The sequence below is a fragment of the Typha latifolia genome, chromosome 8, assembly GCF_019914945.1.
Source record: "Typha latifolia isolate L0001 chromosome 8, TyphaL0001v2, whole genome shotgun sequence".
In the NCBI taxonomy this organism is placed as follows: Eukaryota; Viridiplantae; Streptophyta; class Magnoliopsida; order Poales; family Typhaceae; genus Typha; species Typha latifolia.
In genome coordinates this window covers 8,507,676-8,532,182 of record NC_133093.1, presented here as the reverse complement: position 1 = coordinate 8,532,182, position 24,507 = coordinate 8,507,676, and the positions used below count along the sequence as shown (strand labels likewise).

The 24,507-nt window shown below is 35.8% G+C and overlaps 3 protein-coding genes, 1 long non-coding RNA gene and 1 pseudogene across 4 annotated transcripts; 3 read left to right on the top strand and 2 right to left on the bottom strand.

Annotated features, from left to right (window-relative positions):
* The first annotated feature begins 126 nt into the window (after positions 1–126).
* On the top strand, positions 127–2,500 carry LOC140793478 (uncharacterized). Its single transcript, XR_012109973.1, has 2 exons — positions 127–299; positions 2,031–2,500. It is a non-coding gene; the product is annotated as an uncharacterized lncRNA (long non-coding RNA).
* Positions 2,501–2,776: 276 nt separating this feature from the next.
* LOC140793474 (BURP domain-containing protein 5-like) lies at positions 2,777–5,174 on the bottom strand. Its single transcript, XM_073144970.1, has 3 exons — positions 4,922–5,174; positions 4,584–4,695; positions 2,777–3,815 (listed from the first exon to the last, which is right to left on the bottom strand). The coding sequence occupies exons 1-3, from the start codon at positions 4,967–4,969 to the stop codon at positions 3,010–3,012; spliced, it is 966 nt and encodes a 321-aa protein (XP_073001071.1). The 5' UTR covers positions 4,970–5,174; the 3' UTR covers positions 2,777–3,009.
* Positions 5,175–9,312: 4,138 nt separating this feature from the next.
* On the bottom strand, positions 9,313–10,277 carry LOC140793476 (putative germin-like protein 2-1). Its single transcript, XM_073144972.1, has 2 exons — positions 10,102–10,277; positions 9,313–9,996 (listed from the first exon to the last, which is right to left on the bottom strand). The coding sequence occupies exons 1-2, from the start codon at positions 10,211–10,213 to the stop codon at positions 9,467–9,469; spliced, it is 642 nt and encodes a 213-aa protein (XP_073001073.1). The 5' UTR covers positions 10,214–10,277; the 3' UTR covers positions 9,313–9,466.
* A 1,614-nt stretch (positions 10,278–11,891) lies between these two features.
* On the top strand, positions 11,892–12,690 carry LOC140793477 (putative germin-like protein 2-1; annotated as a pseudogene).
* Positions 12,691–22,601: 9,911 nt separating this feature from the next.
* On the top strand, positions 22,602–24,071 carry LOC140793475 (uncharacterized). Its single transcript, XM_073144971.1, has 2 exons — positions 22,602–22,925; positions 23,357–24,071. The coding sequence occupies exons 1-2, from the start codon at positions 22,746–22,748 to the stop codon at positions 23,846–23,848; spliced, it is 672 nt and encodes a 223-aa protein (XP_073001072.1). The 5' UTR covers positions 22,602–22,745; the 3' UTR covers positions 23,849–24,071.
* Positions 24,072–24,507: the final 436 nt, after the last annotated feature.

Below are 24,507 nucleotides of genomic sequence, written 5' to 3'. Positions count from 1 at the left end.
AAAATACCCTCAATTTGTTTGGTTAAAACTCATTAATGACAAACGGGTTTGATAACATTAGTGGATTATATCCGACCCGTTAATGGAGATGACTAATAAATAAGGATACTCCTACTTTCTTTTATCACGTTGAAGCCGATCCCTAAACCCTATTTTCGATGAGGGACGACGAAGGAGACCAGCAAAGGAGGCGTTTTTTCAATCCTCCCACCCGTCACATCCTTACTGCAGTCGTCGAGGATTTCTACTAAGTTTCCTTGTCAGAGAGTCTTTTCGAAGAATTCGTGTCATGCAGCGAGGTATTCTATTATGCAGTTTTTCCCCTATTGATTGCAAGAAAATCTCTCAATTATTTTTGTCCTTTTTTCTTCTACATGTGTTCTCATATGGATATGCGTACGTATTGTTTAGTCCCTATTTATTGCACATGAGATGTTTGATTCTTGTTCTGTTAGAGAGTGTTTTCCTAAAAAATATATATGATGCAGTAAGGTTTTTTAGTATGCAATTTTTTTTCTTATTGGTTGCAAGGAAACCTCCATTCCTTTCTGTCTTTTTTCTCTTCTACTTGTGATCTGCAGTAAGATTGATTTGGACATGCATATTATTTAGTCCCTGTTTCTGTTTATTGAGCATGAGGTGTTCGATTCTTGCTGCCGTAGAATATTTAATTTAGTTCTTAATTCATTCAAGAGATAAATAATGCTAGAATTCAAATAGACATTTTAGCACAAGAATTCATGTATACATCATAACAATATTAATCAATATAAAATTTGATATGACCCACATAGGCTATAATAAATCATCAAATTTTATGACTAATTCATAAATTAAAATACAACCTAAGATATACAATATCTCTCTATTATACAAATTATAATATAATATAACGAGATAAAAATGTGCAACAGTGGTAGAACTCCCTTCCTATAACTATCACATATCATCTAACTTCTAGCTTATCTTGTCTTTACTATATAATATTATTTTTATGATATCTCAATTTGCTTTGGAGTTTCATATTTTTTATGATTTAAAAAATAAAGCACATTACGAGCCAAATGACTAACTCAATAAATTTTACTTCAAATCAAGAATACCAAATATAAATTAAATTATGTACTAAATAATACGAATTAGCAATATATATATATATATATATATATATATATATATATATATATATATATATATATATATATATATATATATATAGCTTCCTACAAATTTTGCATTTGACTTTGGCATCTATATCCTCACCTCACCTTGTTCATTTTTAGTATCTTCAATTATCAAAATCCTTTCACTTTAGAGCTTTTCCTCTTATTAGAAGAGGGTGACCCGAATGTCTTCGATATATCTTCCGGAGGAGTGAAAAGTTTGGAGTTTCCACTCTCACGCTCGGATTCCGTTGGAGTATAAAAAAAAATACTCATGGAATGTAACATAAATAACGAGATAAAAGTTGAAAGTTACTGAGCACCATGGATAAAGTTTTAGCATGGTGGATGTCACTCGCCTCTTGCTCGATCTTTCTTAAGGCGTTGAGAGTTGGGAGCAATTGCCAATTAGAATGTATGAAGACTTGGGGTTTAGAGAACTAAAATGATTAAGGAGTGAGGAATGCTTATTGAGAATGATATTTGTGATTGAAAACGATGACTTACGGAACTATTTACAGAAAAACTTAATTACCTTTTTAACTTTAAAAGTAACCATTTTTTCTGTTAGAAAGAGGCAAAATTGTAAATTAAAATACCAATCTAACTATCTTCCTGTTGGAGAATTTTGCTCAAACTCCTAGATTAGCTGCTTACTTGCTTTAGGTGCAAATAAAGTGTTCCATATACTTTTGTTTAAATAGATAATGGATGCTTGGATATTAGATTCTAACCGTTGGAGATAATGGAGAGTTAATATAGATGCCATTTTGTTTGCAGGGCCGATTAACTTATAAGCATATGACTACTTAACGTATGGGTCATCCAAGTCCTATACTATTAATAATCGGGCTGCATATTTTGCAGGGCCGACTCAGGCTGCGAGAGAATAAGTCCAATCCCAGCCGAGTTGGTGTCGTGTCGGGTCAGCCCAGTTTGGGCTCGGACCATCTAAAATTCGCAGTCTTTCGAGTTGCTCATAGTGACATAGTTGCATTTAAAGTGCTTCGTTTCTACGCTGGGGTTGCCCAGATGATGCGGCAATTGCTAGATACACGTGTAATGGGGCCCACGCCACGTCACACTTCCACCCTTCGACACAGACGACTAACCGACAGTCAGCACTCCTCCAAAAATATGACAAAACATATACGACTTGTTTAATTGCATGCACGTGATGGAACAGAACCTAAGTACAGTGCGACGATGAAGTAGATTCCTTATTTATTTAGCCGCATTTATTCTTCCTTCTAAATTACCAAGTGTCAGATTACAAGGGAGACAACTCTCCCAGACCTGATTCCATGAACTCAAGTTTTTATCTTTTATCTTTTTTTCTTCTTGTCTCGCATCACATTAATCATGCATTGTTCTTACACACACTAGTAGATCTCATATGGATTTATAAGATATCGTAGTGTCTTCAAGAAAACCCTATACTCAACTCACAAGATTTCACCGATCGCTATAGGCATAAGTGCAGTTCCGATTCAGTCTCCCACCTCATAAGGAGGAGTGGTTAAAACAATTTAATATAAGATCAATGGAAGAGGAAAAGTTCTAACGTCTAACTTGAATGCCTTCTTTCATGCAACACAGGAATGATCAAATAGTGAATGAGCAAGGGCATGCGTGCCTTCTTTCATACAAAGCTTATACACGTACAAGATGGTGGATGACAGATATAGCTAGACACAGAGGAAGTGCCAGTAGAATATGCATCGGCCTGGCATGCTCAGATAAGAGCTAAATACCAAAGACACTAAGCTTCATACCACACACGATGCTTGGTTGAAGCTTTATTCTACCGTACATGCAAGCGATACTTAGGTGAGGACTTAGCCACTTAGGACGATGACATGTAGCTCTGCTTGTTAGGGCTCCAGAGGATATGTTCCTTGGGTATGAAGTGGCAGATCGGCACTGTCCCAGGTTTTACTTTGGTCACTTGGAAGAATATATGCGTCGGGCTCCACGCCGCGGTATCGGCATGGCATATGGCCACCATCTCCGACTTCGTCCCCTCCTTCTCGACCACCGCCACTTTGTACGCCTTCGTCCCGTTCAACTTGTGACACTGGAAGAGAGCATGCGCGTAGGTTCCCAGATGACACGACACGTGGTTGGGGCCATCGATCTCTTGCACGGCGGTGATGGTGTACTGTCCCACAGTGGCGCCCTCTTTAGACGACGGCGTCGTCGTCGTGGCAGCACTGACGTCGTGAGTCCCCAAGGTCGACGTCACGAAATCTATCATGGACTCGAGCGACGTGGCGCAGTGTTTGACCTCTCCTTTTATTGGTGGCATCTCGCAATGGTGAAGGGTTCTCTTGATCTCGTAGGCAGCGTCGGAACTCGGGTCGACGGCGAAGAGGGCGAGGATCTTCGGAAGCTCTGCGGTGGAGAAGGGGAGGGAGTCGGCGACTTCTCGCGGGAGGAGGACGGGATATTTCTGATGCATCTGTTCACTGAACCACAAGTTGAAGTTTCTACCAGGCTGTAGTAACTCAGTGAGGAAGATATAAGACTTGAGCATGAGGTTTCCACCGCTCGTTGTGACATCTCGAGGATCTTCGTAAGTATCATAGAAGAGGTGATTGATGTGGCTTTTGTATACTATGCCACCGTCGATCAATATCATCTCCCCTTCAGCTAAAGATAAAAAAAGAAACAAGAAATATGCATCAGCTGCAGAGGAAATTCCGTCGAGATCTCAGTAAAAGAAGAATATCAGATCGGGATTAATTTTATTGTAATCAGAAAAAAAAAAGAGAAAATTATACAAGAACTTTGCCTGGAATATAAATGATTAATTTCTCCATAAGCTTAAGTGATTGTGTGAACCCATCTCTATTATTTGTGGAAGGCATTTTTGAGGCCTACCATGTGCTAGATCGAGGGAGAGTGTTTCTCGATATCAATTATGAAGATTAACTTCTCCTCAATTAGCCAGTTATTTGTTTGGAATTTCAGCATTAATTGTTAGCTTGTGCAAAACTACTTGTACTACAAATACCTTGTTTTCTCTCTTCTTTCTTTAGAAAAAAAAAGGAAGATATTAACAAAAAAAATCTTTTATAGGCAAAATAAATATTGTAAAAAGAAAAGAAAATATAGTGAACAAAAAGAAGTCTTTGTTGGTTCCTGAATCTGTAAATTGGAAAATGAATTCTCTGAATTGCTCGATCAAGGGTCATTAATTATAACTTAATTTTTTTTTCTTTTTTTCAAGAGAAGTGAAAATTTATTGGTGTTGCAGTTGAATCAATAGATTCAAACCCGAGAATCATTTGAGCACTGTCCCGTTAACTTAATTCTAACTTAGAAGTTATACGTTCTTAGTGAATATATTTCTCAATGAAATCCTTCGTAACTTAGAAGAAGTGGATGCTTTGTAGATAGACAGAGAGGAAGAGATACCATTGTGATGGATGAGGTCGTGTACGCCGATCGGGATCGGTGAGTTGGGGAGCACAGTGTGCCAATACTCCTCGCCAGGCGAAACAGCTGCATAGCTTACTCCAACTGCTATCTGAAATGATTGAAGGGTAATCTTTAGTTTGTTTAGTACTCATGCCATGAGAGTAACTTGGATAAGTGTCTATGATTTCAATTAGTCTTCGGTGAAATTAATAAATAATTCTTTCGAGGGGTACCAAGGTCACACTGCATCTGTAACTGACTGTTAAGAAAACAATCAAGATAAAATATAAGATTGTTTTTAAAATAAATTCTCCTACAAAGGAGTGAGGACTAACCACAAGAAAGGAAAAGATTAGCGGCGGGGGGGAGTGCAAGTGCCCCATCAGAATAGACTTGAGAAACGGAAAGTTAGGAGAACTATGCTCCTAGGAATGCCCATGGCGAAGGGCTTTTATAGATCAAAATCGTCTTCTGTGTGTGGAGATAAGCTCAGCTTTAATTAATACAAGTTGCCAAATTGATGATAATAGAAAGCAGCGACCTAAGTATATTTTATTTTGATATAAGACTTGCTGTACTTTGCCAACCATAAGATTAGCTCGCCAAGAAAACATGGCTCTTCTCTTTTTTTTTTTCTTTTTTAATTGAGTCATGCCTATCGGTTATTTATGCATTTTGACCCTCGATTTTCTAAAAGGGTTCATAATTGCAACTTTCATTTTAGAAATGAGACAGAATTTATCAATTCACTCCTACGATAATGGAAAGCTCTTTCCGAGTCAGAGACAAAAAAACAAAAGTTTGAAAATTACTAGAAGAAAACTCTCATCCTAAGTATAATCATAATGTATGATTTTATCTAAATTATTTAGTCAATCTATTGTCCGACTGGCCTCTATATAAATGTGATTAAATTTTATAAAATTGATAAATATGAGTTAAAGTTTTGATATCATTTACAATAGCATCAACTTTATAATAGCATCAAAAGACAAGCAACTTTAGAATTCTCCTTCAAAATGTTGATGAGTAGCGAGTTCGATTCAATCATGATGATATTGATCACTATATCCTTCAAATAGGGCAAGGATCCATAGATAACTATTGCTTTATGTTATGATCCAACCATGGAGGATTGAGTTAGTCAAGTCGAGTCTAGTTAGTCTAATTTACTTATTATTTTTAATTTTGAATTAAAATAGATAATTCATATGTAAATCCGATCCGCTAGGACTTTACTCCTATAAATAAGAGTAGTCATGGGTTGATTAGGGTTGTGAAATGATTATTGAGTTAAGTTATTTTATAGTCGAGTTATTATTATTTTATCGTAGTAGTAGATCATTTTTATCTTTGTAAGAATAGATCTTAATCCTAGATCTATTTAAAGCACCTAAACTATGACTGTCCTTTTCATCCACGAGCCACCTTACCTTACAGCCGTTCACTATCACCTTTGGCTGTCCACCACTCTTTGACGACCACCATAACTTTAGATATTTCCACTTATGTCTTGCTTTGATATTTTTCTATTATTTTATTTTTAACATTTAATTTTGACCTTCAATTCACTCAAAACAAAAGCCATTAAAACTCTAACTAATGAGGCTACCATCCATAAAAATATAATATTTTTTATCTAGATTGGTCAAGATATGATTTGTAACAATAGTAATAGAGTCAACGTTCCTCGTCCAATGATTAACATGAGATCTAGGAAGATAAACGAGAAAGGAGCAACCATAGAGGACTAATAACTCATCTCCATTCTTATGGGAGTTTCTCTGGTGCCACCTCTATCAATCGCAACTGCCGGCAATAAACTACACGCATTGGCAAATGCATTGATAAAGTCTGTGGACTCATAGAGAGCCTTAATGAAAGAGATGCAAACCTCCTTTAAGGACTCAATCTAAGCCTTGGCGGAAGCCCTCCTGACTCAGCACCACCCACCTGTGCCACTAGTGTCACCGGCAATGGCAAAAAACAATCTAGTCATGACCATCAACTCCAAGTTACGAGGGACGGGACAAGCTAGCCCAAATAGCAACTCGACCCCTCCTCCATCCACGATAGAGGCCCCACCACCATTGCAGACCGTAGCCGCAGCTGCTGTATCGATGGAGAAGCCGCCAGCATATGGGCCAATGTCTCTCCCACTCGCGGTGGAAGCTAGAGCCAAAAACCCTAAGCTTTCTATCAGTGGGGATCTAGCCACTAGTGGCTTCAATCGCCATGTTTGACACCTTCCTTGGACCACCCGCTCTTGAACTGTGGCCACCGGTTGTGCTAGCACCGGTTGAATGACTGCTGTCAATGGTTATTATTATTGCAGCAAACCCGCAGCTAGTGGCCGGGGTTCCGATGCTTCCACGACCACCGACGGTCATGGCTAGCTTCCTTGAGCCAATTACCATCCGGTGGTGGCCATCGCTGCTGTCAGAGATCTCGACATGGCCAAACCTAACAGCCACACTCATGATGATATCACCTGAGCCAAGCCACGTCGGGGATCTCTGTTGCCTCTACTCCACTACAATGGGTTCATGCCACCAAATGCAGCCATCGGGGGTTAATGGACCCATCGACGACGCACCATGGCCGTCAATGCAATAACCTAAGCTTGAGCTTGATTTTCAACTTCCACTATCGCTTGTTGTCACTTCGCCGTCGGGATGACCCATTGGACGCTGACAACCACCGGCCACCAATCTTGCCTAGCTGTCGCTAGTGCTGCTCGACCAAAAAATACTTTCAGCCTTAGAGTTAGGGTTTTGCCTATTGAGTGGAAGAGATAAAATGCACATATCTCGAGGCATACTAAATTTTTGTGATCCAGCTCAACTACCTCGTGCAAACCAGTTAAGAACTCATGAACATGACTTGGGGCTCGAGTACTAGCTCGAAGATGACTGGTAAAACAATAAAGTCGCATTAGTTGAATGAGCTAGACATGCATGCACACCCATGGACCCACGAGCATGACGTGAATCAGAATGTCCAACTCGCATACTAGTCACCTTGGGACAAGGTGTCGAAAGCACGGTGATTATTATGATTCGACCACGGGGGATCGAGTTAGTTGAGTCTAGTTACTCTAATTTGCTTATTGTCTTTAATTTTGAATTAAAGTGAATAATTTGTATGCGGATCTGCTCGGCTAGGATTTTTCTTCTATAAGTAGGAGTGGTCATGGGTTGATTAAGGGTGTGAAATGATTATTGAGTTAAATTATTTTATATTTGAGTTATTATCATTTTATTATAGCCATATATCGTTTTTATCTGTATAGGAGTAGATCTTAACCCTAGATCCATTAAAAGTACCCAAACACTAGCCATCCTCTTTATTCACGAGCTGCCATACCTTACGGTCATCCACTACCATCCTTGCATATCCACCACCCTCCAACTACCGCCGCAACATCAGATATTTTTTACTTCTATCCCATTTTGATATTTGTTTACTATTTTATTTTTATCTTTTTATTCTAACATCAGATTCATCTGAAACAAAATTCATTAGAACCTTAACTCATGAAGCTACCAACTATAAAAATTTCATAGTTTTCTTACATTTAAATCGATCAAGATCTGGTTCATTACACTTTAGTGATTAGGACATATTTATAAAATCCACATATAGTCCTAGCAATTATAGGGGCATAGCTAGGCTATTGAACCACAAAGTTCGCCCCTCCAACTTCGTCTCTGCTCAAGAATAATCCATTGATGTTAACTTTAAATTATTTAGGTAGTGGTGATTAGGGGTGTCATACACTTATTTGTAGATCGAATCATAAATGAGTTAAACGAGTTGAGGTAATAGACATGAAAACGACCTATTCAATAATCAGATTATTGATCCATATGACCTTAACTTGATTAGATTAAGCTTAAACCAATTTAAAAGTTGGGTCACCATGTTGGGTTATTTGGTCAGGTAAAATTTTGCCACCCTTATTGATGGCAGTGACAACAATATATATCTTATTGGAAGCTCTAATACCACTTTGTAAGAGCATCTCCAAGGGAGGGGCCAAGAGCCCGGTGCACTATATTTATTATTTAATTAATATAATACATATATATATTTATATAGTATATTTTAAATCACTTAATAAGTCATCTTAATATTATTACTTTTTAATAAAAAATATATTGTTAGAAAACTCTCATTGATATCTTTATAATAAGACTAATATTCAATAGTTTCAAAAATAATTTTAAATTACTATTTTTTAATTAAAAATATTAAAATTATATTACACAAAATAAAATTAAAACATTTAAAATAACTTAAATAATTTAATATTAGACTCATTTTAAAGATATTGATGAGATCATTCTAATGGTACTATTTTTGTTAAAAATTAATTAGCAAAACTAATTATATATTTAGTTTAATTAATTAGATTATTTAATAAATGATACATATGAAATTTAAAATTTTAAATTAAGCTTTTGTAGAGCAAAATTAAAATTTTAAAAAGTTAAATAGTATTGGAGCTGGGCTCCAAATTTTTATATGGGGCTCCAAATTTGGAGCTCCGTTGCAACTGGCTCCAAATTTGGACCCCCCCATTTGGAGCCTGACCACGGGCTCCAAATTTAGAGTTTTGGAGCCCGGTTGGAGATGCTTTAAGAGAAAGATGATACGAGGATGTCTCGGTAATAGAAACTAGCCTAATGAGAAGAGACCACAATGGAGTATTGAGAGATTTCTATACTGCGAGAATAAGATTTCTATAACGATTACCAATTACAGTCCTCAATCTTTAATTCAGTTACTAAAAGAACAACAATTACTTCGTTGTTAATTATTGAAACATGCAATAAATTTGGTTATTCAAGCCACTAATGACAGTTTTCTTCATTAACCTAGAATTGAGATTGCAGCCAGTCTATGGTCTTCTTGTCCAGTTGCAAAGCTTTAGCAAGAATGTCATCAGAAATGGATGGTTTGGAACCCAGCAATGCATCAGCAACCCTGATCAGTCCAGGGTTCTGGCTACTGAGACTAGCACGGCCGACTGCATGCTTTGTACCAGGGTTGAATTCAAAGTGGATTAAGCCTTTGGGGAATACGAATACATCGCCTTTGTTGAGGACCTTTGAGAAGAGCTTGTTGTCTGACGTGACGAATCCGACGTACATGGTTCCTTCCTCTATCGTCAAGACCTCGGTCGCCCGTGGGTGAGTATGTGGTGGGTTGAGACCATAAGGTTCAATGTCGAGGCGAGCTACTGCAACGCCGAGAGTGTTGAGTCCTGCAATCTTTTGGACGTCGACTAAGGTCACCTTTGATCCAAGCTTGTTATTTGTGTCGCCTGCTTTGTCGAGACCGGAGAAGAAGAAATCCTCGGCTTTGGCTTCTTTCGGATCTTTGCAGACAAAACCATTCACAAACACTGCAGGAAATATTACGAAGAGTAAGCTCTATCGACATCATACAATTAATAAAATGAAAACGCGCTATAATTAATGGAAACCAGTAATAACTGCAGTTCAATTACCTCGGGGCATCTCATCAGCAATACAGAAGTCTTGGAGAGGACTAGGATCAAAAGCCAGTGCAAATGGGGAAGACAATGCGAGAAGAGCAAGTAAGAAGATGCTACTCGCCATGGTTTTCGTTAATGCAAAGCTCAAGTAGTTGTAGGAGAAATAGAACTCCAATGTTGTAATATCTGATGGGAAGAAATGGTTTGGAGGGGATGGAGATATATAGAGGGGGGATGTACGACTTGGCTTGTAGTAAGCTTTAGAATAAGTCTTGCTTGTCCCAATGAGTTGGAAGAGTCTCCAGGGTTAGCTAACATTTGAAGCTTCTTCCTATTAAATAGTACTATTGGCTTTTACAACTTATCTACATTGATCGAGTTAGTCCGTGTTGGATCTCGTTAGTTGAATAACGTAATTCCTTTAACAAGTAGTAGATGACCACGTCAAAATAGAGAACAGATACCGCAGCAGGCCATGCAATAAAGGACGAAACATTCCTACATGCATAGGAAATGGCCAACAGTTATCACCTATCACTGTAGTAAACAAGATGAAGAACTCAGGGGTTTTGGACAAATTCTTAGGCATGCTTCAGCTATTCAAATAAATAACAAGAATTGAAAGGATAGTAGTGTTAAAATATACATTATAAAGTTCACTATTTTTTTAACATTTTAAGATTTTAGAGTAGCTTGTGAATTAACATAGTATCAAAGCAGAGGTCTTGTGTTTATATTATGTCATATAAATATTAAATCTCTAATCATTTAAATTTAGTCTACTTCTTGGATTTATCAAAATATCTCAACTTTAAATGATTAGAGACTAAATTTTGAGTTGAGATATTTTGATAAATGATTAGAGACTAAATCTTGAATTAACATAGTATCAAAGCAGAGGTTTTGATAAATGATTAGAGACTAAATCTCCAAGATTTAGTCTCTAATTTGAGACAATCTATTAAACTATTGAACAAATATGTGGTCCGTCGTATCTCTAATCACTATCCTTAGTCAATGCTGAGAAGGCTGACAAAGTCATGCTAAGACTATCAAATAAAATTTTTAATTGGATGATTTGTACTAAGAATACTCTTTATATTCGATTTTGTAGAAGAGCATCACTCTCAGTTAATGCTGAGAAGGCCTGACAAAGTCATAGTTGGACATTCAAGAAATTTCTTAATTATGTGATTTGCACCAAATCTCTGCTCTATTTACGATTTTTTCTTTACATGTCATGGTTTTATTCTCTTTTTTTCTTCTCAGTTTGCCTAGAGTGAAAAAGGAGAGAGAGAGGTGTATAATGTATTTATTAACTGCATAAATACATCTTACAACCGATTAGATATACATATAAAATCAAGCAAGGTAGTGATATAAAATCAACCGATTAGATATACATATAAATGGAGAGTTCTTCATCTTGTTTACTACAGTGATAGGTGATAACTGTTGGCCATTTCCTATGCATGTAGGAATGTTTCGTCCTTTATTGCATGGCCTGCTGCGGTATCTGTTCTCTATTTTGACGTGGTCATCTACTACTTGCTAAAGGAATTACGTTATTCAACTAACGAGATCCAACAAGGACTAACTCGATCGGTGTAGATAAGTAGTAGAAACCAATAGTACTATTTAATAGGAAGAAGCTTCAAATGTTGGCTAACCCTGGAGACTCTTCCAACTCATTGGGACAGCAAGACTTATTCTAAAGCTTACTACAAGCCAAGTCGTACATCCCCCCCTCTATATATCTCCATCCCCTCCAAACCATTTATTCCCATCAGATATTACAACATTGGAGTTCTATTTCTCCTACAACTACTTGAGCTTTGCATTAACGAAAACCATGGCGAGTAGCATCTTCTTACTTGCTCTTCTCGCATTGTCTTCCCCATTTGCACTGGCTTTTGATCCTAGTCCTCTCCAAGACTTCTGTATTGCTGATGAGATGCCCCGAGGTAATTGAACTGCAGTTATTACTGGTTTCCATTAATTATAGCGCGTTTTCATTTTATTAATTGTATGATGTCGATAGAGCTTACTCTTCGTAATATTTCCTGCAGTGTTTGTGAATGGTTTTGTCTGCAAAGATCCGAAAGAAGCCAAAGCCGAGGATTTCTTCTTCTCCGGTCTCGACAAAGCAGGCGACACAAATAACAAGCTTGGATCAAAGGTGACCTTAGTCGACGTCCAAAAGATTGCAGGACTCAACACTCTCGGCGTTGCAGTAGCTCGCCTCGACATTGAACCTTATGGTCTCAACCCACCACATATACTCACCCACGGGCGACCGAGGTCTTGACGATAGAGGAAGGAACCATGTACGTCGGATTCGTCACGTCAGACAACAAGCTCTTCTCAAAGGTCCTCAACAAAGGCGATGTATTCGTATTCCCCAAAGGCTTAATCCACTTTGAATTCAACCCTGGTACAAAGCATGCAGTCGGCCGTGCTAGTCTCAGTAGCCAGAACCCTGGACTGATCAGGGTTGCTGATGCATTGCTGGGTTCCAAACCATCCATTTCTGATGACATTCTTGCTAAAGCTTTGCAACTGGACAAGAAGACCATAGACTGGCTGCAATCTCAATTCTAGGTTGATGAAGAAAACTATCATTAGTGGCTTGAATAACCAAATTTATTGCATGTTTCAATAATTAACAACGAAGTAATTGTTGTTCTTTTAGTAACTGAATTAAAGATTGATGACTGTAATTGGTAATCGTTATAGAAATCTTATTCTCGTAGTATAGATTTATAATTATCTCTCAATACTCCATTGCGGTCTCTTCTCATGAGACTGGTTTCTACTACTGAGGCATACTCTACCATCTTTCTCTAATAAAGTGGCATTTGCTAGAGCTTCAAATAGGACATATATTGTTTTCACTGCTTCCAATAATAATCACATCGATCGTATTTAAGTTTTTTTTTTACTTAGATATAACGTTTGAGCATGAGATTAACATAATCCAAATATAAACAGATGTAAACCATTGATTATATGAGGAACTTCATAGGTCTGTCTGATTCGACCTTATTGCCGGTGAACAAAACATCAATATATTACATAAAAATAAGTTTACAAGTAAATAGGGACCAACTCAGAGCATCACAGGTAATAAGAAACTATCAGAAGAAATTTAACTTACAAATTATATACATTTCATCACCTGTTCACATAATGGCATCAAGGAGTATTAAAGGTTTACTAATCAATCGCTAGCAAACTCAAATCTTTCTATTCTCATGTGGGACATAACAATTAAGCAGAGGTCGAGCTAAAAGACTAACGCATATAGACAACAAAGCATGATAAACAAATTATAAGAAAGACACAGAGGCAAATAATAAAGAAAAGAAGAACATCAACAAAAATCATCATCCAACGTGCCCGATAAATAAAACCTCATTGTGGACGTCAAGAAGGAGAGAGAGTTAAAACTCAGGAGGGTGAGGGGGATTACCTCCGAAGTGCAAAAAATGCCTAGACCTACCAAAATGTAGCAATTTTGGCCCATTCAAAGGATCCAAGATGAAAAATCTAATCTACTGGTTTATTCAAGAGATATTAACGAAAAATTAAATATTCTAAAGATATTTATATTCAAAATGGAAAGAAACTTTACTTTGAATGGTAAAGTAAGCTGTGATGAGTGTGTTTAATAAACACTCGTCATAACTAAAGTTTATTATGACCCAAGGTAGGTAGATTGTGGCCTTGAACTCAGTGATGTTGATATATTAGAAAAGTTTTATTTTGCTTATACCTTTCAGTGTAGAATTCGGAATTTGATTCCATTTATTCCCTTGTGCTTAATTTAGCTTGAACTATAATTTTGCAAATCTAGGCTGAAATTTTCCGTAAATATATGGATGATAGTTTACTCTCTTGTTTTTGTTGGATTAGGATTTAAAGTCTTTTGTTAGTGTATAAAATACAGGGCCCTTATTTGAAAATTTCTTTATGGTTTAAATCGGCTTGTTTTTTTTTGCAAAAAACCACCTAACTTGTGATTTATTTTAAAGCAATGGCTCTCTTTTCCTTTCAATTAAAGCTCAAATGTTACGAAGGCTGAGAATATTTGACCGTTGGCCCGTCCAAATTAAAAGGCCCAATGGGTAAAATAAGATGATTGGGTTGGTCTTTAGATATGGCTAAAACTCGAAACGAGTTCGAAAAGGCAGTCAGATCCGAAGAGTGTGATCACAGTCGTTTGATGTGTCATTGACTCATTGCAATAAGACCATATTATTTTTTAGGGAAATTTGTATATAATACCCTCTTTCTTTAACAAAATTGCGAGTTACACCCTATATTTTCAATATTTGCAAATCTAGCTCTATATTTTTTACTATTTGCAAATCGAGCTCTATAATTTAGCATAGAAAATATCTTAGGTTAGATTTAAGCTAACACTGTGATAATATTATGTTAAGTAAAAATATTTTATTTTTAAAATAACTAAAATGCCCTTAGTATGACTTGGTTGAGAATATTTTTATCATTTTTTTAGTATAGTTAATTTAACCTAGAAGTTTTGTTAAGTTTAACTAACAGATTTAACATCAAAATATTTTCTATACGTATTCACTAAATTATATACAAATTTTTTCTATTTTTTAAAATAAGAAAAATACTCTCATTTTATTCTTTCTCCTTCCTTTTAGGGACTATAAATTTTAGCTTCTCCTCCAACCTCTAATGAAACTACTCTCAAAGCTTACATCCCAGTTTGAAATAATTTTTTGTTCTATTAAACCAATCACATCCCATTCGCAAATGATGCTATCTTGTGTTGGAATAGATATTTTGAATTAAGTCAGAATAAAGCATATGGAGTTAATCTAAGAGTTTGATTAAGTTTAGTTAATATATCTAATAGCTATGGAGTCTTGGGGACACATTTGGTAAAGCATAGAAGTTAATTTATAAATATTAAAAATATAAAACACAAATTCCTTTAAATTAAATTAAAAATAGGTATGAAAAAAAATAAAATAAATGAGTGCTTCGTTTTAAAAAACGTGTTTTAAGAAATGTCTCATTCACCAATAAATGCACCAACTATGTAGGCCGTAGAATTGAATCCTGCTCCAGTTTAGTTACAATGTCGGCAAATCAAAGTTGATGTTACTCTCGTCCAATTATTTGGATTATTTCTATAAGAATTACTCCCATGCATTCATTAATTGTGGGGTGTGTTTATATTCTTTTGTCGTAATATTGACAAAATATGGTTACATTATAACAGCCGTCGAATTGGAAATTTCAGCTTCACTGATGAATAATTCAATCCATATGTTCAAATAATTCGCATTCAATGTAAAGCAATTTTAGCCCTAACTGATGAATAATTCAACCTGTGTGTTAAGCTGTGCATACCTAAGTCTACGGCACATTTGGGTCAACGGTATCATATAAGGTGTTTGTCTTGTAATATTTTCTCCGTTTCCTTTTCTAGTTTATAAATAATTACTAAGTTGTATTTCTTTCTCATGGACTATCACCTTATCTCTCTGTACTGTGTCTTAAACTTACATGAGTTTTACTAATACTAATGAACTTCTTCGCCTGCCTACGAGTTTTTTTTTTCCCTTTAAAATAATATATAAAAAGTTTTTTTTTCATCTTTTGAACTATCACCCGATTTCACAATGACTCCCTAAAATTTTTTTTTCTTTTTTTTTTGTATACAATGATCCCATGAACTATTAGAAGTACATCATCCTTTGACATTGTGGATGGAATTAGAAAATTAATCCAATTACCCTCCATCCTACATTGTCCTCAATCCAAACAGCTAGGCGCGGCGCTAGTGAAGGGTGTGTTGTCATCATTGCCGAAGATCTTATAGGAAAGGTGACGCTTCTCGATGAAGAGGACAAGGACAGGGACGCTGATGCGTGTGGCACAAATCCAACTAGTGGATTTGGACTCGAGGGCATCCCCTAACAGAGATTACTTGCTTAGAAATGGATCGGAGGTCGTACATCGCATCATAGGGAAGCAAATCTCTATGCTCATCTCTCCTCCTCCCTTCTCTGCCTCCTCATCTTCGTCGTCGCCAATGATGATTTCACGGACATTGATTGCCATATGAGCCGGTATGGGAGCTGGCAAGGTTGGTGGAGATGGGTTTCGTTTCTTTCACTCTTCGATGGCGCATGATGTCAAGTATTGTTGCTTTGTCAGTGGGCTGCTGTGGGCCACCAACGACCGAGCCCTCGAGGAGGCCTTCGAGCCCTTGACATGAGACTGGGAGGTGTAGTATTAAACCGGGCGTTTTGGAACACATCATCACCGTGGATGAATCGAGTGAGGAGGGAGTCGAATGCAAAGTAGAACACCGTGCTATAAGGCTTCGTCCTAGCTGGGACTTGGAGGTTGTCTGTGACGAGGAAAGAGGAGGCCTTACCTCTTCGTTGGTCGCGGTGGAAGGCCAAGGCGATACAATTGTGTTACGGACCAGATTTGGGTTGATTCAGATGTAAAAAAATTATAAAAATGCAAGTTATGGTAGCCTCATGAGTTAGAATCTATTGGCTCTAATTTTATCTAAATAGAAGGTTGGGATAAAAATATATATATAAATAAAAGAGTGGAGCAAGGTCAGAACGGTAAATATCCGACGTTGTGGCGGTCGTCGAAGGGTGGTGACGGCCAAGGTTGGTAGTAGATGGTCATAAGGTAGGGTGGCTTGTGGAGATAATAGTGGCTATATGTTAGAAGTAAAATTAGGATTTTAAGTTAGATCTATTCCTAGAAAAATAAACGACTATGATTCATTTAGTTCTATTCTCTTAGATTATCTTACTCTTACTCCTAAGATAGTCTAAGACTAAAACATAATTTTGAATTCTTTATTAGATGCTTGGATAAATAAACAAAGAAGTTCAACCCCTCTATATATAGAAGTCGAGTATAATGAGTCATACTCGAACTTAACTCTAAAAGCTTATACGACTCAAACTAGAACTTACATTAAAGATTTGCATGACTTAGTTAAACTTGCCTTAATAATTTACGTGACTTAATTGAACTTACCTTAATGACTTATATGACTTAACTAGACTTGCCTTAAGGGCTTACGTAAGAAATAAATATGAATCAATTAAAAGATAAATAAACTCAATTTATTGAGTTAAATGTTCTTATGATGCGATCCGATCTGATCTAGTTCGCATCAAATTATTGAGGCGAAAGACAGAGTGGAGCTAATTGACGCCCGCGGGTATGAGCCAGTCACTATACGAGGACTTATTCAAGCGTGAGGTGGAGAAGTAGCTCTCAGAGCGGAGGTAGAAGAGATCCCTAAGGACGATGCCCACTCGAGAGATCCCCGTAGCTATGGAGAGAGGAGGAGGGGTATTTTGTCCACCTAAAATTTTCTCTTGACTCGTGCACATGAGGGGTAGAATAATCATATATATATTACGTGATTATCATATAATCTTTTATGGATAGGAAGAGGTAACAGAATCCTTACAAAGAGTCAAGTAAGGTATTTCTAATACTTAAGGAGTTATTGTGTATAAAAAAATAGTTTAAAAGATTATTGCAAAAATAGGTGATAACTCGGGAGGTAAAGAATAAACCGAATAGTATATAAAACACAAAATAAACTCTCTAAATGTTTTGTTATTAAGTTACCTACGCCTATGGGTTTCAAGATTCGTCCACTTGAACTGATTGCTAACCATGTATGTGAATAAATGTGGATGTATATATATATATATATATATATGTATGTAGCCGTTAGTAGTTAGATTTCAATTTTCTAATTTATAAGGAAAAGATGGGAATTGCTTCCAAACTAGTTTAGATACTCATTTCTTAAACATATATAATACGACTTATACCAGTATAACTTCCAAACTGATTTGGTTATAAAATTATATATGATGTGATATAAAATATATATATATATATTAACAAATGTCAAAACTATACATTTTAAATAATAGATAGATACCGAGAGGAGAGAGAAGAAAGAGAGAATGATTGAAGTGATACTTTTGAAGGATAAAATAGTAGTTGGCAAATATAAAATATTAGATAGAGATAAAGATAAAAAAAATAGATGTTAACAAACTAATATTAAGATACACTGTTATTTAGTTAGTTTATTAATATAAATTTCTCTATAATGGAATGCTTATTCCAGGGCTAATATCTAAGTGCTCATTTATATTTAATTTACTTAGTTAGGTTTCCATTTTTCTAAAGAAAAGGTTGACCCTAAGAGGTACTGACGACAAATGTTTGATTAATCCATGGTCTCATTAAAATTGTGTACTCTGTACTCATTTATAGTAATTAAATTAATCCAAGAAGAATTGTTGTTCTCAAATATCGGGTGAACCCATGTATCAAAAATTTATGAGTTAAATATATTTTATCCTTCTATATTTATGTTTAAAATTATTTTACCCTCCTATATTTTAAAAAGTTCTAAACCAGTCTCTGTACTTACGACTAAAATAGATTGTTAGTTTTTCTATCTAAATTAATAGTGCGTGCCCAAAAAATTTTAAAAATTAATTGAAGGGCTAAATTTCCTTCATTTTAAATTTTTTATGGACAAAAATATTCGCATCCTCGTATATAAGCATTTATTTCTCTTCAAAAAATAGTAACATATTTTCTTCTCTTACTTTCTAAATTGTGTGTAAATTTTATTAAAACGAGGTGTTTTGTGAAGTTTAATAGTTATATCACATCTAGAAACAAGAAAAATTACATTAAAACCCTATTTATTTTGTTTAATAAACATGAAGTGCTCCACTAACTTTGACAGAACAGTTTCATTTCACCAATAAGTATAGGGATTGGTTTGAAAAATTTTAAAATATAAAATGGTAAAGTGATTTATGTTAATTATTTATATAGGGAGATAAAATATATTTAACCTAAAACTTATTTATGCTCACTATTCAATTGGTTCGACTATAATTATATTATCCAATAAGAGATCATGAAACTCAATCAATCAAGTAATTTTATTTTATTTTTCTTATAAATCACAAGCTAGGCAAATGGATTAATCCTAACGCATCACTATAGCTTAATAGTTAGGTTCTACTAACTTATGACAAAGATCAATCTCTCTGTGGATTGTTAGAGTTAATATTTGATGAATTTTTCATTCAAATACTATTTGTGCAGGATTTGAATTTATTGTGACTTAATAGTTTTAGATAGTTGGCCGATTGTCTAACCTCCTTAATATTTATGTGAAAAAAAATTGAACTCATTATCTCTGTCAAATAAACTCAACTAAAGTCCATCAAATAAATTCTCCTTTGTGTAAATTATTTTAAAAAGTGTTTTGGTACCCATCCACCCACAAAGTGATGGAAAGCTATAAAGTCCAAGTGTGCCTAAAATTTAAACTAGAAAGTCTTTATAAATGAGTGAAAAGTCCCTGAGCATTAATCCTACCCTTTCCCCATATTGCTCACATCTCTATCCATTTAGATAGGTGAGCCAACTACCACCTATTCTTTGGTACAGGTATAAATTCTACACATAGGTCTATTTATTAATAGAGAGAGGTTGGGCTACATTGGAAAAGACCAATTCATGGATTCACAAATGAGATATTAGTCAATGTCCCATAATGACTTTTATTATTAGGACTCAACTGCTCATTAATGCTTGTGTAAAGTTTGAGGAATCTTCAAATGGGACCATGGATGCACCCATGGGCCCATAAGTTTGCCTATTAATGAGCATTATTTTTGAACAAAATGCATGGGCCCTACAAGAAAGGGAAATTAAAAATAAAGCCTTATATTTTGATAATATTCTTAGATTTTTTGTATTGGTAATTTATACACAAAAGTCATATTTAGGGTAATTTATGATACCTTATTATAAGCATGACTATAAATGAGTTTTACAAGACTTTCCATGTGTGTTAGAAAGATGAATTTATATATATCACACAATATATTTATTGATGTTAGATAGTGAGTTTTAATGATATATGTTGTTACCTGGGATGAATAAAAAAAAATGATGTATTAGGGTAAACCATCAATTGAATATATGAATATTAGCAAGATATTATATAGTTAAATTAAATATTATGTATATTAACTGCATACTATGTTCAATAGGACATTGGACATTAGTTCAATTACAATGTATTACATATATTAACTACGTAATATATTTTAATTGAAAATATCAACATTAATTCTATTACAATATATTACATAATTAATTTATGTATTTCGTATATTAACAATGTAATACGTCTATTGAAATTAAAATTATGTTACTTGTCTCATCACATATCATTATAATGATTAATTTATTTTATAGTTCATTGATCAATTTTAGATATCTTCAATCATTGGGGAATAGCGAGCATATGTACAGTCTATTCTTTTAAATATTATATCTTAGCTGTATTAACTTGAACCATTTGAACACAAGAAGGTTGTCTATCTCAATAATCCAACTGATCAATTGCCTTAAATGGACAATGTGCACCTAATAGTAAAATTGATTCTGCTGTATGTGATCCTTATAACTTTGTCATAATAAATGCTATCTATTTACATGACACTTATAACGAACCTGATGTGAATCTTTCCGAGAATACCCTATCTTTGATTCTATTAATCCATCTTTAACTGATGAAAGCGAAATATCGACAAATTTGTACATCCAACCTTATGGTAAACATGAGCAAAATAAAGATATTTGCCCTTAAATACATTTGTATCAACTGATGGCATGCGTCACCTTGCTTCAAACATATTCATGTCCCCTAATGTTGAAGTTAAGTTCAATGCTATAAATGATTATGTAGCAACTTATGGAGAGACAAAGTTCAATTATCTCACGAAGCATATGAAACAAGTTTCCCTGAATATTATACTTACGTAAAAAAGAATTCCCATGAATACATCTGTCAATTATTATTTTTCAGGCGAAGGCAGTATGCGCTAACTAATATGTTCGAAAGCTTAAATAATATTATTTGAAAGTGCAAAGTTATGCCTAATAGTTTACCCTAATACATTCTCTTGTTTTTTTATCCTAAATAGTTATATAGCTCAAAGAATAAGGGTGAGAGATCATATACTTTTCCAAAACATTACTATTAAAGATGAAACCAATAAATACTCACATTAGTTTGATTATTATTTAATTCTTAAGTTATAATAAAAAAGGGTAAGAGAGTACGAAGAAAGTATGTAAACTATAAAGGGCCTAATCATATTGTAGGTTTCTTAAATTTGTTGTTCCAAGTGGGTAATTTTCGATCCTTCTATCTTTGTGATTTTTAATGCTATGTCTTGGACTGTTGGACTGATGGAATTTACAGGCTGACTCAACACTCTTTGCTCATGAGAATTTCTTGGGTTATTTTTCGTTCAATTTTGTGTTATACCCTCGGGCTTAAATCTTCTAATTTAAATTGTAGTGCTGTCTATTCTATGCCAAGTATGAAATTTGTGTCAAAGAGTCGTCGCTCTGTTTTTCCTCTTTTCTCTGTATTAGATAGTATCGATGTAATTTTTAGAATTTTAATAAATTACCTTGGTCTATGGGCTTTCTAAAAAAAATGAAGAGATTTAGAAAATGAAAGATAAAGAAACAAGAAATAGACAGCAGAGATAATACAATAACTTCTTCGTCCATTTTACAATGTTCAATCAACATTTAATGAAGAATGAAGAGGATGGGGAAAAAAAAAATAGCTTGACTTGCAAGAAATAGGTAAAACATGCTCACCATTAAGAGAAGAAATTAGGTGAAACATATTACCCATGGAAAGTGACAAGTGTACGGTAATATTATAAGAAAGCGAATAATTGGCAAATAAAATGTCCCCTTGACTTTTAAAACTGAATCAGTGCATTTAATCAAAAAAGTCCATTCTTAGGTAAAATTTTGGGATGAATAGTATTCCGTGACTCCTTAGCAAATAATCTTTTATTTCCATCCTAACCACTAGAATTTTCATCAAAAGGATTTTTTTTTTTTTAAAAAAAAGTGAGTTAATTATACCTAGATCTTCAAATTTTTATCAATTTTTTTTACTTATTTTTTAAGGGGAAAGGGTTATAACAAGCAATATTAATGCATAAATTTTATTGACATAAAACTTAACAGAGAGCTACAGAGAGTACATTTGAGAGGTTTTATATAAATTAAGATGCTATGAGAAATAAATAGAGAGATCTAAATAAAAATAGGCAATAGATTAAGGATGGAGGAAGTAATTAATCCTAAAATGAAGTACTACTTGACATCGTGGCATGTGAAATCTAGCAACCATTAGTTTTGTTGGATTCGCATGCAAACGCCCCTCGCTCGAATCCCTAATGAGTTTTTCCACATTTGGCAACACATTACTCCCTAGAGATCTCCCCCCACACATTAATAAGTTTTAACGGATTGTATTTGGCATGTCCAACTGTCTTGGAGGACATCTTAAACTATCGCGTAATGACTTCCCAAAACCTTCCCCATAATTGAGGTTCACTTTGAGGTAAATATATAAAAAAAGGCGACGCCTTTGGGTTCTCTCTCTCTCTCTCTCTCTCTCTCTCTCTTCTCTTCCTCTTTTGAGAGCTCATCAGATTCGATTCGGAAGCTAAACACTGGGAACTGGACCGAGGTCTTCAATGGCGGTGGAGGTGAGCTCAGTGACGAGGACGCTGAAGCGGTACGCGGAGGACGAGAAGGGGAAGAGGGAGTTGGTGACGAGGGACCTGCTCGGGGGCGGCGCGGTGGTGGGAAATGGGGAGTTGGATCTCGAGATCAAGGTGGTGCGATCTGGTTGGGAGAGGCGGCTCGATCTGATGGTAATCCCGATTTCCTTCTCGCAATTTGATCTTTTCCTTGTGATATCTTCCTTGAAACTTTCCAAATGGAACAATTCTTTGGTGTGTATGACAAGAAAATTCGAATTTTTATTCATTTCGCGTGAATTGTTTGTTTTTTTTTTTGTTTTTTGTTTTGCTATTTCTTTTTCCGAGGAATTGGGGGTACTCTGGATAGAGATAATTTACTCTCCTTATGTCTTTGATGTGGGATTCTTAGATGGATTTTTTATATATATATACGAATCCATAGTAATAAACGCTTTAAAAACAAGAAACGAAATTGTGCTTTTCTCCCTCTCTATCGATCTGGTATTTACCATTAAAAAGATCAGATTTTGATTCAATTGTCAGTCAAATTAATCCATAAATTCCAGTCATACCCAACTAACGAAGTCTTCCAATAATTGCAGCCAGCCAAGAACTACCAACCCCTCCATGACCTCAACCTCCCCCCTCCTCCTCCTTCCGCTTCCGCTTCCGCATCCACCGCCGACTTCAACCTCCTCTCGGCGGCGCCGTCGCGTGCTTCGCACTCCTCCTCCTCCCCCGCCGTCTCCGCTTACAGCAGCAGCGTCTGCACGCTCGACAAGGTCCGCTCCGCCCTCGAGCGCGAATCCCGAGGCGCCAGGCCGGCCCCCAGATCCGATAGCCCCTCTTCTCCTTCCTCCTCCTCTTCCGCCGCCGCCAAGCGCCTCCAATCACCGCCGCCTCGGGATTCGCCCATCAGCCGAGGCGAGATGAGGGCGGCGGCGTGTCCCACGTGCCTGATTTACGTGCTCATCGCCGCGGTGGACCCCCGGTGCCCCCGGTGCGACGCGCAGGTGCCGGCGCTCCCCGTCCTGACCCAGCCGCACAAGAAGCCCCGGATTGACCTCAACGCAGCCGCCGAGGACAACGACTGATCATCACCGAGGGTAAAACCGTCAGTTCATCTTGCAGGATTGACAGCTAAAGAAAATCTGTCACATTTTCTTTTTTGCCCCCCGCCTTTTCTTGAAAGTTTTGTAAAGGACCTACAAAATAGTTCTTTTCTTTTTTCTTTTTTTTTTGTTGTGCTACTATATTTACACATATATAGGACAAATGATTTATTGAAGCAAGTGACAGTGGTCAAAAGCATTTTAACCCCTTTGTAGTATTTTTTTTTCCTCCAAAAAGACTAACAAAATTAAATATTGATCATTTTGTAAATTCATATTTATTTAATATAAATAGGTTTCAAGTAACCTATTTATCATTTTTATAAAATATATAGAGAGATATACTATTATATATAATAAAAAAATAAGGTAAAGTAAATAATTTTTTCGTATTGGGTTAAATTGATTTGAATTATTGAAAAAATTTGCTTTAATGATAGAAAAAGTATAAAGGCTTTACTTTGCGGCATCGCACGTGCTGGTGCAGTGGGTCAAAAAGTGGACGTCGTCATAGATAGCTATCGTGATTCAGAGTCCGACAGTTATTATTGCCTTCATCTCTCTCTCTCTCTCTCATTTAATTTTGGTTTTAACTTTATCTTTGGCCTTCAATTAATGCCACGTCCACGTCCACGTCGCCA

Coding starts and splice junctions, on each gene's coding strand:
- LOC140793474 (XM_073144970.1), bottom strand. CDS start 4,969: ATGGGGCACTTGCACTCCCCCCCGCCGCTAATCTTTTCCTTTCTTGTG. Junction 4,696..4,921: donor TAATCTTTTCCTTTCTTGTG/GTTAGTCCTCAC, acceptor CAATCATTTCAG/ATAGCAGTTGGAGTAAGCTA. Junction 3,816..4,583: donor CGACCTCATCCATCACAATG/GTATCTCTTCCT, acceptor TTTTATCTTTAG/CTGAAGGGGAGATGATATTG.
- LOC140793476 (XM_073144972.1), bottom strand. CDS start 10,213: ATGGCGAGTAGCATCTTCTTACTTGCTCTTCTCGCATTGTCTTCCCCA. Junction 9,997..10,101: donor TGCTGATGAGATGCCCCGAG/GTAATTGAACTG, acceptor TATTTCCTGCAG/TGTTTGTGAATGGTTTTGTC.
- LOC140793475 (XM_073144971.1), top strand. CDS start 22,746: ATGGCGGTGGAGGTGAGCTCAGTGACGAGGACGCTGAAGCGGTACGCG. Junction 22,926..23,356: donor AGAGGCGGCTCGATCTGATG/GTAATCCCGATT, acceptor CAATAATTGCAG/CCAGCCAAGAACTACCAACC.